This window comes from Bos javanicus, chromosome 7 (genome assembly GCF_032452875.1).
Source record: "Bos javanicus breed banteng chromosome 7, ARS-OSU_banteng_1.0, whole genome shotgun sequence".
NCBI lineage: Eukaryota > Metazoa > Chordata > Mammalia > Artiodactyla > Bovidae > Bos > Bos javanicus.
In genome coordinates this window covers 44774603-44790361 of record NC_083874.1, presented here as the reverse complement: position 1 = coordinate 44790361, position 15759 = coordinate 44774603, and the positions used below count along the sequence as shown (strand labels likewise).

The following is a 15759-nucleotide window of genomic DNA, read 5'->3' as shown; positions in this document are numbered from 1 at the left end:
CTGAAATGACCTGTAGGAGACACCATTATTTGGCAGCAGTTTTTGGTCATATGGTTGTAGTGTTGGTAAGATTAGAGACAGAAAAAAGTTTTAAAGCTGGCAAAGTAAAATCCCTAATACATATTGGGGATTTTAAAACTTCCTGACCTGGTAAAGAAACACACTGATAAGTTTCTCTTGTGTGTCTCTGAGTCTGCCTGGGGAGTAATCTGAATTTATGTTGCCTTTTAATTTTTTCCTTTCAAACTTACTGAATTGTATGATTTCAACATTTAAGCATCACAGTTGGCTACTGAGAATCATCAGTGTGCTCGCAAGTCCTGAAACAAGATTTCAGGCAAATTCTGAAATTCTATGTGTAAAATCTAGCCCATTTTCCAAGTTGGGGAGTATTATTAAACCAAGAATTGCCCTAAGAGGTGAAAGCATAGAGCAACTGAAAGAAGTGTCAAGGTCTGCTGGCGTCTGATGCTGCCTCCCTGAAGGCTTGTTTTATTTCATCATTCACACTTCACCTTTTTTATTCCAAGGTGACTTTTAATTCCAGTCTTATTTTATGCACAGTAGTCACAATAGCTCACTTCAGATGTTAGTATTATCTCTAAGGGATATTCTGAACATCTGATTTGCAGCAGCTACATTTCTCTGCTTCTGTGGGAAGTGGAGGAAGTTTATGGAAGTCCAGTCCCTGCATTAAAGGGAGCTATTTCTGATCTCGGTTGATCTACAGACCCTGACTTACATATGACCCTGAGTTATTAAAAAACATACCCCAAGGCCTGCCTTGGTTATGTAACAGGGTCACTAGGCTGACTCAGGGACTTTGTGTTCAGAGCTGAGAACAGAAACTGGTTTTTCCAAATACCTCAAAGTCTGGGAAGGTGGCTGAACCCAGCCTCCAGGCTGTGGGGACTCCATCTTGACCACTGACTTCAGAGGGAGGCTCAACATGTTTCCAAACTTCCCGGCTTCCATTTACGTGTCGTCCTCATCTTCTTTTTCCCACGATGAAAAGTGCTGTCTCTTTCCTGGTCTGGCTGCTGAGAGTCTGGCCTCAAGCCAGCCTTGGAGTTTCAGTCATGGGTGGCCTTGGCAAAGATTCATGGTCAATTCTGAGAGAGCATCATGCCTGCCAAGGCCAGGGGCATGGAACATGGAGCAGCCTTTATGCTTCTGAGGACAAATCATGGTATCCAAGGGAGAAGTCACAGCAAGTGAGACCTGGAAGTCACCCAGATTTCCTCCAAGTCCTCATTTTACAGATAGGGAAACATACCAATAGCAGAAATCCAAATGGCTCTGGGTTACAAGCTGAGTGATAATAGAGGGAGGGCTGCATCCCAGAACTAAACCTGTGTAAGGGGAGGAACCATGCTGTCCCATCCACTGCAGTCTCCCCAGCACCTCCTACAGTGCCTGGTAGACACGAGGCCCCTCTAGAAGGAACAAACAAATTTAAGAGCTCTTCTTCCATGTCAGTTTTGCTTCTCCTGATATTCAACTAACCTTAACAGCAGAAAAGCCCCTCTGCCCCTCCTCCAGGCCAGGAAAGATCACAGAGGCATGAATAAGACACTGTTCCCCCCTGCCAGGGGATCACCTGCTGCCCACACAGCCAGAGCAGAATCCCCCCTCCACTCCTCAAAGGCTCCTGCCCATCAGGTAAGTAGTCTAGTTACCACCAGACTAGTCTGGCTGGAGTCTCCCTCCTAAGTCTGATGCCACACTGGACCCACAGTAGGACTATTGGTGGGGGGGTGGGGGCTAGTTGTTACAAAGTTTCCAGTTTATTTGGTCACCAAGACTGATCTTTAGGCCAATTAAAGAAAACAATATGATCACTGGGCTGTGATCTCCAAAAGCTGTAGATGTTGAGAAGGGATCCAGAAAGGTTTCGGAGCCCCAGGCTTGGAGGCGAGGTCTGGGCCTCATGTATGGTTCTAAGCTTAGGAGAAGAAAGGACCCTCCGGTCAGACCTTGGCCAGACTAGGCAAACGTCACCCGGGACTGCTTCTGTATGCGTGTGATTTCGTAAGATTCTGCAGTGATAGAAGGCAGATTCAGAAAGAGAGGAAAACTTCGCTATTTGGCCGGTTGTTGGTACTCAGCAAGGGGGAGTGTTATTTGACTTTGCCTCCAGTGACAGCTCTCTTGGTGCGGTGTACCGGCCCGCCTGAGCTGCACAAGCTATGGCAGCTGATTAAGAGCAGCCGCGCATCTTGAGAGCACAGCTTTAGGGAGCCCCGCCGGGAAAAGAGCCAGAAAAGAGGAGAGGAGGGGTGTTTTGGGGGCGGCCGGTGGGAGGGCTCGTTGCCTGCAGGGATCCACAGAGCCGGGGAGGGGAGCTCACCCCCTCCCTCTGCGGCTGCAGAGATCGCCCCGGAGCGCCGGGGCCCTCCCAGCCCGAGTGCGCGCCCGGCTGCTCCGCGCACCTGCCACGGGCCCCGCGCGGGTCTGAGCTGCGGGCGGGCGGCGCGCACAGGTGGCGGCGATTGGGCAGGCGGGGCCGGGAGGGTGACGTCACGGGCTCCGGTCCTGGCGGCAGAAATAGGGCAGCCGCCGCGGCGGTGCTACAGCAGCGGGCAGCGGCGGCTCAGATAGCGGAGCCGCGACAGCCCTCCAGCGCGCCCAGGACCCGCTGACAGCCAGGGAGACCGACCGAAGGACACGGGGTCGGGTCGCCGCTGCCACCACGGGGCGCTCCCTCCTGCCCGCCGAGTCCGGCCACCTGGTCTTCCTCTCGGCCCCGCTCGCCTCAGGTACGCAGCGCAGCTTCGGAGCGGTCGTGGGGAGGGTGCCAAGCCGCCACCGCCGCCAGCCGGTCCCCCTGCACCCCGTTGGGATCCGTGCGCCCGCGGCCACGCGTTTGCCTGCAGGGCCCGGCTGGGTGCTTGCTTGTCTTCACCGCCGCTCCCGGTGAGCTAAGTTTGCCCGCCTGCGGGGAGGCGGGCACGGGACCCCCTCACCCGGGCTAGGCAGGGCTACCCCCATCGGGGCCAGGACTCGGGGTAAAGGCTGGGGCGCCGAGGCATGTAGCAAGTCTTCAATGGGGACCAGAGTGACCGGGCTGGCGCGGAGCACCGCGCAGAACCACTCGGGCCAAGCCCGCAGCGGGCGCCGGGCTCCGAGTCCCTGCAGGTGCGGATCTTGGGCTCTGGATCCCGAGCGGCCTCGGGGAGCGCGGTTGCACCTGGGCTCGGACTTGTGCCCTTGACCCGGGGCTGGGGCGTGGGGCTGGGGCGTGGGGCGTGGGGCGGGCGTCCTCACTACCTCTTTTCTCCAGCTTTGCGGGGAAACTTGGCACCTGCTCGCTGCAGCTCAAAGGGCCCGCGGCGCCCGGGCCTGGCCCTCACAACCCGGAGGGCCGCCGCGTCCAGACTGAGCGCTTGGCCTCCGCGGAGGAGGTGGGGAAAGACCCGGGACCCCGCTCGGCTCGGGCAGCCCGCTACTCCCCTTCCGCTCGGCCGGTCGCTGTTCCAAGCAAGCGCCGGTGTTACTTGCTGGGGAGTCAGTAGCAAGCAGTTTGTTTAGGGGATGTTCAAGCACCGCGCTTGGTCCTAAGAGCTTGTAATATGGGTGATCTCCCGCCCGTCTTTGCGCCAGCACAAAACGTGTTCCAAGTTTCGGGGGTACCTAGGCGACTCGAGCAGAGCGCGCTCCGCTTTGGGAGCGCGTGTCCCCTCGAGTTTAGCGAGGAGAGCTTGGCGCGAGCCTTCGGGGCTGCCTTCAGCTGACAAAGGGGTGCCCCGAGCGCCTTCGTTTGAGGCCTGCCACCTGAGGACTTTGGCACCCACCCCTCCGGCAGGAGCAGAAACCTGCTGGAAGCAGTAGGGTTTCTCACCATGCCCGGAACGCGGCGAGCATCCAGTGCCGCTTGTCCGTCTATGTAAGCTCCTCGGGACAAGGCAGCGTTGGGCCGCCTAGGTCTGCGTCTAGCCCAGAGTTGGTCCCCCGTGCGCTGTCCAGCAGACCTCGCTCCTGATCACTGTCGCCGACATTGATGAATAGCGCTTACGCAGCTTCGCCGCCGCTTCCCTCTAGGTGTCGCTTCCGCCGAGGTTTCCGGCGAGCGGAAAACAACGCCAGTAGCTTTGGTCTGTTCCCTTCGTGAATTTGTAGCAAACCTGTGCACCAGAAATTGTACTAGATGGGCCCCTGAGACACAGACGTCCGTCCACATTCTCTGGGCCAAACAGAATTTTAGTAGGACGTGGCACTAAAAATGTGCACCCTAAAATGTGCCCATTTCACGATACATGAGGAGAGAAAAGGGGTCAGGTAGAAATTCGGACTTTTCTGGAAAGTCTCGAATTATTTTCCTACCATCAGGGTTAGGGGAAAGCGAGAGATGACTTAATCCTGGAATGATCCAGACAGGCCGTGGGTCTGGGCAATGGTCAGGTGGATCTGCTCACCTGGGAAGGACACGTCAGGGGAGTGAGGGATGTGGCATCTCTGACCCCAGAGGCCCAACAGCCCTTAGGCAGTAGCTTTCATGGAAGACCTGAGCTGATGCCCTACAGGGCCATGTCAGCTTCCCATCTTAGTTTTGTGAGAAGACACTGCAGCATTACTAGATTATTTCTGTTTAAACACACTCAGATGAATGTTCACTTTCTTCCCATCCCATATAAAAAGAGACAGCCCTCTCTCCAAAGACTTCAGACAGAGCAAAGGTCAGTGCAAGAAAATAGTTTTTGATGTAATGTATATGAATTGCTTAATAAAAGTGACAGTGGGTTTTCCTCTCTTCAATTTTTTTGCCCACCTTCTATTATTGTTAATTCCAGGAAGGTTCCCCCCCACCCCTCACCCCCCAAGAGAGGGGCAGCTTGTTCTGGGTACGGGGAGAACCTTTATCCCTTTGGCTGTGTCCTGGAGGTAGTTAAGGGAGGGATAGATTGAGTTTTTCTACCTTGATCTGCCAGTCATTCAAGATTCTTCTCCTCCTAAGGGCTGCAGGCTTCCCCCCACCCTCACACCCTGCTCCCCACCCCTTTAGTGATCTTCATGATGTGATCTTTTGTTTGACAACATTATATTTCAGAAATTGGCACTGACTAGTCAAGATTTCCTAAAAATCTCCTTAATTGCTACTTTGCCTTTTTTGGTATTTTTTTTGCAAACTCAACCTTCTTGTGATGCTGTGTGCTTACTAGTTAATCAAATTAGGCAGTTATTTCAAGAGCACATCTTTGCTTACATTTTCTATCTTGGTGCATAACACAAGGCACGCAACTTCAAGTGAAACACAACTACAGTGGAGAGAACATGGTACTCCAGAAGTATTATCTGAATGTTGAGGCTTCTATATGTTAGCTTCATAGTAAATAGGAGTGTGATAGGTTTACACATAGGCTAATTTAGATATCAAATTTATCAAATGTAGGAACAATTAACCAAAGAGACAGAGTAGATAATTACTGGGGAATGCAATATAACTTCATTATGGCTTGCTTCATTGTTGCCTTCATATGTTTCCATGCCTAATTTCCTTGGATTGGTATTCTAGAAACTAGGAAGTTTGAACCCCTCTCTTTTTTCCTAAAAGACTCACCAATCAAAACTGCAGTCTTAAGCCTTGCAAAAGAAATTAGCAGATAGCTTCCTGGTTTTAGTTTGGGCTTTTGATGTGTTTTTTTTCTTTGAGCATGGGGCAAGCATGCAGAGAGAACTGTAGGATTTTGGTGTGTGTTGCTGACTGCCAACATCACATGTGTACAAGGCAGTGCACCTAAAAGCAGTTGGCTAGAGCATACACTTTTCAATTAGGATAGAAATTCAGGAGGCTCGAAGTCACAAACCTTACCGTCCTCTTCAAGGCTGGATGGTGTTGCTCAGTTCTGCCAAATCATCTTTGTAATTTCTGGTCCTGTCTGTGACAAAGAGGAGCCGTTTCTGCGTGACTACTCCATGATGTCTGGACTGTTATGTCACCATATTCTGAGAGAAAGACGAGAGAGAACAAACCAGGGAATAGTCTCCCCCAGAGCTCTGAGGGTCAGAGTTCTTCCCCAATTCTTCCCAAACAGGGCTGGATCCTGGAGGAGGAAAGAGAAGTTTGTTTATGTTGGTGCTTCTCTCTGGCCTCTGACCCTGTTCAGTAAAGACAGGTTGCATGCCACGTATGTTCTCTGGTGGTGCAGATTTGGAGTTTACGTATTCATATCTATTTCTCCCTGACCATTTGCCTTCTTTGGTCACGGTTTTTCCACTTTCTTCAGAAAGCAAGTCAGTATTTGGAATGTTACCTCTATAATTTTAAATACAAAAAAATAATAGTACAGCTATCAGCTTATAACACCAGGAAATCTGTGGTTTTCACAGCAAGGTGAAATAGCAAGATGAAATAGGGCTCATCCATAACTTAAAAAAAAGCAAAATCAGTCTGTCTAATGCATACATATTCCATACGTAAATTTAAGATGATATAAGAAACAAAGCAGTTGCCTGGGGGGTCAGGATGCTCCAGTGTTAGTCTAGGTCTGGCCACTGGGTTGGCTTTATATACTGGGTGAAACTTTCCACCTTCCAGGTCTTTGATGCCTGTCTAATCAGGGCCAGCCTGGCGCCTGATTCTCATGAGCATGTGGAAACATGAGGCTCAGGTGGGAAACCCCAGAAGAGGCAGTGGAGTACTTTCCTTGGAAACGAGATGTCTTAAATATCAAGTGATTGTGTTTTATAAGTTGTTTGAAAGGAGAAATAGTCCCAGATCTTTTATGAGAACAATCTCAGGTAGATTTATAACCAATCTTGGGACTCTAGCATGGATTGGATGAAGCTTATAAACCTAAAGTGATTTCAAAAGAAGCTCTAGGTTGAAAAAGAGGGTTTGTGATCTTATTGGTGATACCTTCCTACTTCTATGATGGGGAGATTCTTGTTGTATGTTCTTCTGTCTGAGGGCCAGTAGCGCTATTTGAATTTGAGGAGTAGTTAATCTTTCAACAGATCCTCTTTCCTCAAAGTGACCATCTACCAGGCTGACTGGCATTGTCAGTGAGCTGAAGGGCACCCTTGCTGCCTGGCATCCTTTGCATCTCCTCATGGTTTTTTTTTTTATTTCAGCCACATTCATTCTAGGCCAATAAAGACAGCAGTGATGAGGGCTGAGGAGAGAGTGCTGTGTGGCCTCATCACAGGTGGAGTGTGGGGCAGGGGGCAGCTTGACTTCCCCCTCACTCTGTTCCTCTGGCCTTGCTGGAGCCATGGAAGCTGGAGGAACAGGGTCTCGGCATCTTTCACAGGAGAGACTTGGGGCTCAGGGCCTCCAGTCTTGTTCAACGTAGATGTTTCCCCATCGTACTAAAAACTCCCATTCATCCAAATGAAATATTGCTAAGTATCAAGAGGCCTCAGTGGACAAGGTCTGAATATAGATCCGCGTCCACCTGGCTGGTTTGGAGTCCCAGCTCTGTCATTTATTTGCCGCATGGCCTTGGCAGGGTGCTTAACCCTCTCTGTGACCCATCTCCTCTGTTATCTAACTAGGAGCTAATCCTTGCCCTCTTCATGGAATAGCAGTGAGGGTTATGAGTTAGTACCTATAAAGCATTTAGAACAGTGCCTGACACGTAGTAATTGCTATATAAGTGTTAACCAAATAGATAATCTCTATTTGGTTATTAGACAGATCATCAAAATTGATTTAGACCCAGTATTAATTCTTTTTTTTTTATGAACTGAACTGTCATAAAACTTGAGTTGTAAATTTTAAGGCTGTTGCTGCTGTAGATGGAATGAATTGTCAATCACCCTGAGTATAAAATGACATCTCAGACGCATCTGCCGTGCAAATGAAGTTTGATCTGGTGGTGGCCAAGCTGAAATAAACTTTACAGAGAGGCTGCTGCTAAGTCACTTCAGTCGTTTATGACTCTGTGCGACCCAATAGACGGCAACCCACCAGGCTCCCCGCTCCCTGGGATTCTCCAGGCAAGAACACTGGAGTGGGTTGCCATTTCCTTCTCCAATGCATGAAAGTGAAGTCGCTCAGTCGTGTCCGACTCTTAGCGCCCCCATGGACTGTAGCTCACCAGGCTCTTCCATCCATGGGATTTTCCAGGCAAGAGTACTACCTAGGAATATTTCAGGAGTTGGCCTGGCCCATGTCTCCCTGTCATCCAGTAAAATCCTATGGGAACCTCAACACGATCTAGACAAAAGCAGAGACGATTCCAAGTGCGGCACTGCTGCAGCTCAGGTTGCTGAAACAGCTCAGGGCAGCTGGGTAATGTCAGAGGTCTGAATACACCCTCTTAAATCAAGTGATTTGGCGCTTTCCAAAACAATTGAAATGAACAGAATTTATTCTGATGCTATTCATTAATAATAAAACATCCAAAATAATTGGTCTTGGATTACTAGACAAATTGAAAACTAAATACTCGATATTGTGGCTTGAATATTTTATAACTCCAGGAATTGACATCTGTAAGTTATCTAGAGTAAGTTTTGACTATCTTGCTGTTTTTTAGTTTATTTAGGCTTGAAGGCATGAAAAGGGAGACAGGACCTTTGATATGTATGCTTACTCCATGAGCACTGTGTGTGTGATGGTGGATCAATAGGGAAGGATGAATAAAAGTAGAGTGGGAAGCAGTGTCTTTCTCATTCCAGCTTGAATTACTATTGCTTGTTTGAAGAAAACAAAATTCCAAAAACCGAGTAGCTGCTTTCTGCAGTCTCTGGAACATGGCTCTGTGTTCAGAGGAGAATAATTTATGGAGAGTAGGGTGTTAACCTATTTATTTTTAGAAAAATTGGTTGCAATTAGGGAAAGTCATTTTTATTCTCTTTTAGTCCTGAATGTGATTTTTTCCCTCCTCCCCCTCCCTGTAAGAACACACACCCTAGCTCGAGCCCCAGATGGGGAACATAGCGCTGGGTGGCTGCTGCTAACACTGCAGCCTTCTCCCAGGTAGCTGCTGTACCGGTTCCACTTTGCTCTGCCTTCTTCAGAGGTGGGAGCTGGTGCAGATGGCGCTGAGACCATGACTGTCACATCGTATTTACTGGCCACCCAGACTCTTTCCCTGGTAGCTCCAGCTTTCCCTACAGATGTCCAAGATGAATGGCTGAAGAAACATAGGTAGGAGTAGGAGCCTGTGGACTCCTTAAAAAAAAAAAAAAAAAAGATACCTTCCCTTAAAAGATAGCCATAACTTATAACCTCGCCTCTCATAGGCCAGTGTTACATGCCCACAAGTTTCAGTCTAGCTCCTCATTGCTGTGGGCATTTCTGTCTCAAGTTGGGAACATAAAGCAAGTCTGGAATGGCAGCTTTATTGGGGTGTGGAAGGCAGCCAAAGGAAGCCTGGAAGGTGGCAGGCAGTGTACTTGTTTCGCAGCCTGGCAGCAGCTCTAGTGATCATTTGATCCCTCTCCTTGTGTAGCACAGGGATCCTTCTAAGCTGTTGGCTTTGGGGGTGAGCATGAGTGGATCCTTCAAACAGGCTGTAAGGTCTCTCCAGCAGCTCATCATCTCTGACTCGGACACCTGCTCTGGACCAGCCCTGAGCCACCTCACAGTGGGTGCTGGGCCTCCAAGGCACTCTGTGTTTTCATCTCTGCGGCCATGAGCACGAGGCAGTGTGGACCACATGCAATTAAGCACTAAATTGTGTGGTGCTCACAGAAATCAATAACCCTTAAAGTTTCCTTGGGTAAGAGTTGTAAATACTGCATGATGAGCTCTATCTGGCTATGTTTCTCAGAGATACTGAAATTAAGGCTGGAATATGTTCACAGTGGAAACCTTAAAAAGGACAGCTAATTGGACAAATGCACCAATCTGTGTCTTTGTCCTCTTAACACAATGCCCAGCATATATTAGGACGTTGAATTTTTATTACAGCTGATCCTTTGTGTTTTTTTCATCCATGTAATTCTTTTACTACTTTCAATTGCCCATTTCTTGTCCTCTAGTATTTTAGACAATACTAAAGAGAGTCTCATAAAACATCTTAAGTGTTACTGAAATCCTGTTATCTGGTAGATGCTTGAATTCTACTACAAGAAGGTTTGGTCTTAGAACAGAAATGAAAATAGTAGACCCCTTAATGTTTTGAAGTTCACTGTCTTGTTAACTGAGTCCTCAGCTACAAACAGGAATACTACAGATTTAACATGATTTCTCACCAGTGCTTACTGTGTGCCCAACTGCAAATGCTGTCTGCAGAAACTGAAGCATGGACACATGGTAACCTATCAGTGGTGTCTCAGCCTTTCCACCCTCACTTGTTCTTACAGATGTAGTGACAGGTGTATTTCAAGTGGGTTTCTGCATACCAGTCAGCATTTAGAGTTTTTACTGTGTGCCCAACCCTGCCTCCTTCAGCCCTCACAGCAGCCCTATTGGGTACATATTATTGACCCCACTTTAGAGATGAGTAAACTAAGGCTCCAAAGTAGTGTAACTTCTCCACGGTAAACCAGAAGACCTGGTGCCAGCATATAAACTCATGTTTATCTGATTCTGGAGAGCAAGTACTCACTCACTAACTACCCCTTGACTTGTTTACATTTTGCAGTGCTCAGTACTGGGCATTTGTCATTTTCTCAACAGACTCAACAAAATGAGACCAGGAGGCTTTTGGCTGCATCTCACACTGCTTGGAGCCTCCCTGCCTGCTGCACTAGGATGGATGAACCCGGGAGCCAGCGGAGGATGGAACGTGGGTGTGGGAGAGTCCCCGGCAGAGGTATAGTCACGTCACAGCTGACATGACATTTAAAACTCATTGTTTTTGATTGTTACAGTATCTGATTTCCTTTATGTCTGTAGTTTATATCAAGTAGATTGCAGTGGAAGTGAAAACCCTGCTCCCTTTGCAGTAGGGGACAGAAGGAAGCCAAGTGTGTTGATAGGGACTGGAGGTTTATATGATGCTATAACAATGGTCTAAAATCTCTCCAGTGTTGAAGATGTACCCCTAAATCAAGCTGTGGTTGCATGTTTTGTCTTCTCCGCAGACCCTCCTGAGAATGGCCTCTGTGTATGTTTAATAGTACTCTGAAAGTGCCAACTCATCGGTGGAACACACCCCTGTGAATTAATGAAGTCTTTTAATTATAAAATATGTTTTAAAGGAAATAGACTCCTTTTCAGCTATGTAGATAAAAGAACCAGGCGGAGTAAGAACTGGCGGGTGGAAGTCCTGAGGGAGCCGGCCTTAATGAACAGATAAGAATGATTAATGGCATGTTAGGTATATATAAATGCTTCTAAAGTGCTTGAAAAACTTGTTCTCAAATGCCTCCTGGGAGAGTCTCGCCATCCTGCTAATTGCTTAGTGAACTCTGGTCTGAAGTGGTGAAGAGGAGTCCTAAACAGCACCCGCTCAGGTAGTGGGCTGCATGAACTGGGGGCTTGTGAGGGATGTAGACTTTCTGCCAAAAATGTTTTGTACATGCTGAACCTTAAGAAATGACTAGACCTACCTAGGATTTCCTTGATGATTCGGTGAATACTAATTCTCACCTGAGAGCTTTCCAGGGCATCTTTATAACCATTGTTTTCCAAGATGCACCCCCTTTTCCTTCACTCTGTGCCTGCGTCCTGTGGAATAAGGAAGAAAGTGAAAGTGAAAGTGAAAGTTGCTCAGTTATGTCCGACTCTTTGCGACCCCATGGACTATACAGTCCATGGAATTCTCCAACTTAGAATACTGGAGTGGATAGATAGCCTTTCCCTTCTGCAGGAGATCTTCCCAACACAGTCACCCCCAAAAGTCAGCATTACCTGGAGAGTGAACAGCGATACCTGGTGTATGGTAGGATTAATGCATTATTTGATCAAAAGACATGATTTCTCTTTCATTATTACTTAATTGTAATGCAGTCCCAAACCTACAAGCCTTACTCTTCAGGGAGCCTCAGAAGTAATTTAATGCACACACTTTTCCTGCTGAAGTTAGTGTGGCTTCCCTTTGTGGTGAGCAGATGATTAAATAGAAACACTATCTCTCCCATCTAGCTCCATGAAGGATGCAACATAATGCTCTTTTGAAAGAGTCTGAAGGCTGACTTGCCAGCAAGCCTGGCGTTTCCCAATGGGAACCATTTAATCACTACACTCGTACTCATACAGAGGGAAAACGATCACTTAAATCCTATAAATATATTGTTGAATATTTACTAGAAAAGCAAATAGGCAAACACACAGCAAGGTGTGTTTAGTCTTCTTACTGTTGGAGCTCATTGGCCCACTGTTTTAAATTGCTCATTTTAGTTAAAACAGTCAAGCCAATTAAGGTGGGTTTTAGTGGGAGGTAAATTGAAGGTAAGTTGATATCAACCCAAGGCTTCTTTATTTTAGCTCTTAACACCCTAGTACTCTGTATACCAACAAGAAAAAGCAGATGCTGCTCATCCTGAGGAAGTGAGGCTCTTTTGCTTGAGGGTATTGTTGTACTCCCTGCTTGCCTTTTTAGGATAGAGTCCCAGAGATGCCATTGTCATCCAGCTTTGGGAATTTCAGGGAAAGGAAGTGATGCCTCTGTGGGCTCTGGAAGGCAGAAACATCTGCCTTAGCCCTCCAGTTCTCTTTGCTGTAGTCTGAGTTTTTTTGAGTGCTTGTTGAGTCTGCTTCTGCTAATTTTTAAATGAGATGATGAGGATGTGAATGGGCCCAGGACATAGGACAACCTCTGTGAATGTTTAGAGAGGGCAAGACATGTATTGTCCAACATTGTTAACTGGTTAGTTGGCTGACCTTGATCACACTTGATGCATGGTCCCACTGTGCCCTCACTTGTTAGGGTCCTCCTGTTCCCTCCCCACCTTTTTTCCCAAGTCTGAATCAGCCACTCCTCCAAGGCCTTGCTCTGGTTCTTACCTTTTCTTTAAAATCTTCTTTGACCACTCTTGATCATGTTTGATCTCTCCCTGAACTCCTACTCCTAATCTTTCCTATCTCTTTTTCTTTTTAACTCTTAAATTTTATTTTAGCATAAGAATGAAGCCGTCTTCTTTATCTTTCTCTTCTTTACAGAGGCTTATTGAGTTTTTCAGTCAGTCGATATTTATTCAACATTTGGTACCAGTCATGAAGTCACCTTGGTGCTTTCAATTTCGCACTAGACTGTTATGTATTTAAATGAGCTTTTAATACCTCCCTGTGCTGAAGGCTCATTTCCGATGGGGGCATGAATGGTCCCTCCCAGCAGACCTGTAAGCAGCTTGTGGGCTGAGCCATGCTTGTACCTTATCAACATCCAAGATGGTCCTGTGTGTTACAGGGTCTGGGTAGTTTCTTCTTTGAACCGTAGCTCTTAATATATCCAGAGCTCACCTCACAAACCATATTAAACTCGTCTAGCAGTTTCCTCAGGCAGTCTTATTTTCTAGAAGAATCAAAACCAACAGTTTCCTGAGACTCAATAAATAAATAACTAAATGGTAAAATGTTTCCCTGTGTGTTTTCCTCCTGATAGGAGTACTTCCCAAAACATTCATTGACTTGAGATTTTTGAAGTACTTGGAAAGCATTAATGAGATTTGATTTGCCTTTCAAGTTATTATGCCAATTACTCAAGTGTCCTAAGGGTAAACAAGGATTAAATGACCAATGTGTGTGTGCTTGCACATTTTTAAAGCAATTATAATGAATATGAATTTTGTTAAAATATTGTTTTATGTACAAAGACTGAAGCTGAAATAGCTTCAAGGAGTTTACCATTTTACAAACGTAGATAAAAAAGAAATGTAGCTGGGTGGAGTGCCTGTTTAATAAGAGCTGAGTGGCATGACATGGTCTAGAATACTAATGCAATCCTGAATATACAGGAAACAATTCGAAGAGATACAACTTATTGAAATTCCGAAATAGTTATATTTTCCTCTTTTCCCTGATACTCTGGCCAAGATAGATACAGTAGTAAAAATCAATATTGGTAGAATTTTATAATGGGGCGAACCAGGAAAGTGAGAAGGGGTGTGGTAACAGTCTCTAGTGACACCCCCTCTTGAGGGGCAGGCCTGTGTGGGAGGGTTCCCTCCCACTTTGAGCCCTGGATACAGTGTTGCCATCGCTTGCTAGGTGGAGGGATTGGATGGTGGCTATTATTCAGCCTTCTTGCCTGCTTCCTGATATTACTGAACTTTTCCTAAATTGCTCTTCCCTGTAGTTTCTAGTCACGCACTAAATATCTGTAAATATTGATACTGGTTCCATTTAGAATTGTTAGCTTTGTATGCCTTGGTGCTTACAGAGCAGAGATGTGCTTTGAGGTCAGACACCATTTTTTTTTTTTTTTTTTTTTTAGTGTGTGTGAAGTCACCCAAGGATCTTTGAGGAGAAAGATATATAGGAGTGGTATCAGAGTCAGGATGCTTCCCGTCCTCCCTGACCCCAGGGTTCAGCCTGAGAGAGCAGGGTCCCACCCGGGCTGATCTGCCCTTCCCCTTTCTGCAAGACTTGGCCCCAGACTCAGACTGCACTGCTCTCCCTGGGGGGACACCTTCGAATTTTAGAGAAGTTCAATGATCTGGCTTCTCTCTACATTGATTGGGCACTCAAGAGGACTCAGGCTGCTAAGACTGAGCATTAACCTAAAAAACATTTTTCTCCCTTAATAAGCGTCCTTGTACATTTGATTTAATTTAAGACCAGGCTCCCCTCCCCTTTCTAGTGATGGTCTGCCCCACCCCCTGCCCCCAACTTCTTTTTGATTGATGGATGGGGAAGATTAGTTGGATCACTCCAGCCCCTCATTCTGTTTGTGGGAAGAGAAAGGCAGCTCCCTCCTTCCTGGGGGACCCCAGACAGGGTCTAGGCTGGTACTCAGCATTTTCTAGGCCTCACCTGAAGCACAGACCTGTGTACAGCTTTTATGTTTGTATTCTGTGGAATCGCCCTTCCTCAGCATTCCCTGGTGCCAAACTCTATCACTGACTATCTTTCAAAGAAGATGAGATTGGGTGTACCACTTTTTAGCAAGAAAGTGCGATGGGCCTTTCACCTTTCACTGGGTGTGGGGCACTGGGATATAGATCAGATCAGATCAGATCAGTCGCTCAGTCGTGTCCGACTCTTTGCGACCCCATGAATCACAGCACGCCAGGCCTCCCTGTCCATCACCAACTCCCGGAGTTCACTGAGACTCACGTCCATCGAGTCAGTGATGCCATCCAGCCATCTCATCCTCTGTCGATGTAGATGGCACCCCTTATATGAGACATCTGCTGCAGGGGTGGTTCTGGTAGGGGCAGGCTTCTTCTCTGCTCCTCCAGCTCTCGCCTCTGGCTGTCTGCTGATTACTCTGTGTCAGAGGGTATGGATGTTAGCTTCTTCGGGAAAATCAGTAGATTGCAATCTCCTATCTACCGATGTGAATAAATTCATAATTTCCAGGGTGAAAGATGGTGACAGTACTCCAAGTCCCAGGGACATTGGATGAGCTGGCTTTAGAGACTGTGTGGGCTGTACGTACTCCAGTCCAGGGTCTCTTGAGCTTCATTGTGCTTGTGAACAGGCCCTAATACTTCCAGTCCCAGAGGACAGTGGGCAGAAAAGCCCTGGAGGCATCCCACAGCCTCCCTCTCCCATGTACACATTCAAGAAGGAGAATCCAGTTGGTGATGAACCCTGGCCTTTTTTTTTTTAAGCTTCCTGCTAACAGGATGATGTTGACTGCAGTCAGGAAGAGGAGAGAAACACACAGGCTGCAGTCATGCTGGGAAATAGCTTGCCGTGAAATTGGCTTGCGGGAGAGGAGGCAGGGGCAGGTAGGTGAGGGGGCCGGTGAATTGATA

General features: G+C 47.2%; 1 protein-coding gene across 2 annotated transcripts in view; it reads left to right on the top strand.

Annotated features, from left to right (window-relative positions):
* Positions 1 to 15759, top strand: part of FSTL4 (follistatin like 4) — a 453162-nt gene that overhangs the window by 4413 nt on the left and 432990 nt on the right. Inside the window, exons 1-2 of one of the 2 annotated variants that reach the window (XM_061423484.1) lie at positions 2675 to 2759; positions 10571 to 10706. In XM_061423484.1, coding sequence (XP_061279468.1) covers positions 10581 to 10706 — 126 coding nt within the window. In that variant the 5' untranslated portion in view covers positions 2675 to 2759; positions 10571 to 10580. Of the gene's footprint in view, positions 1 to 2674; positions 2760 to 10570; positions 10707 to 15759 lie in introns of those variants that run through there. The other variant, XM_061423485.1, reaches the window with a different exon arrangement.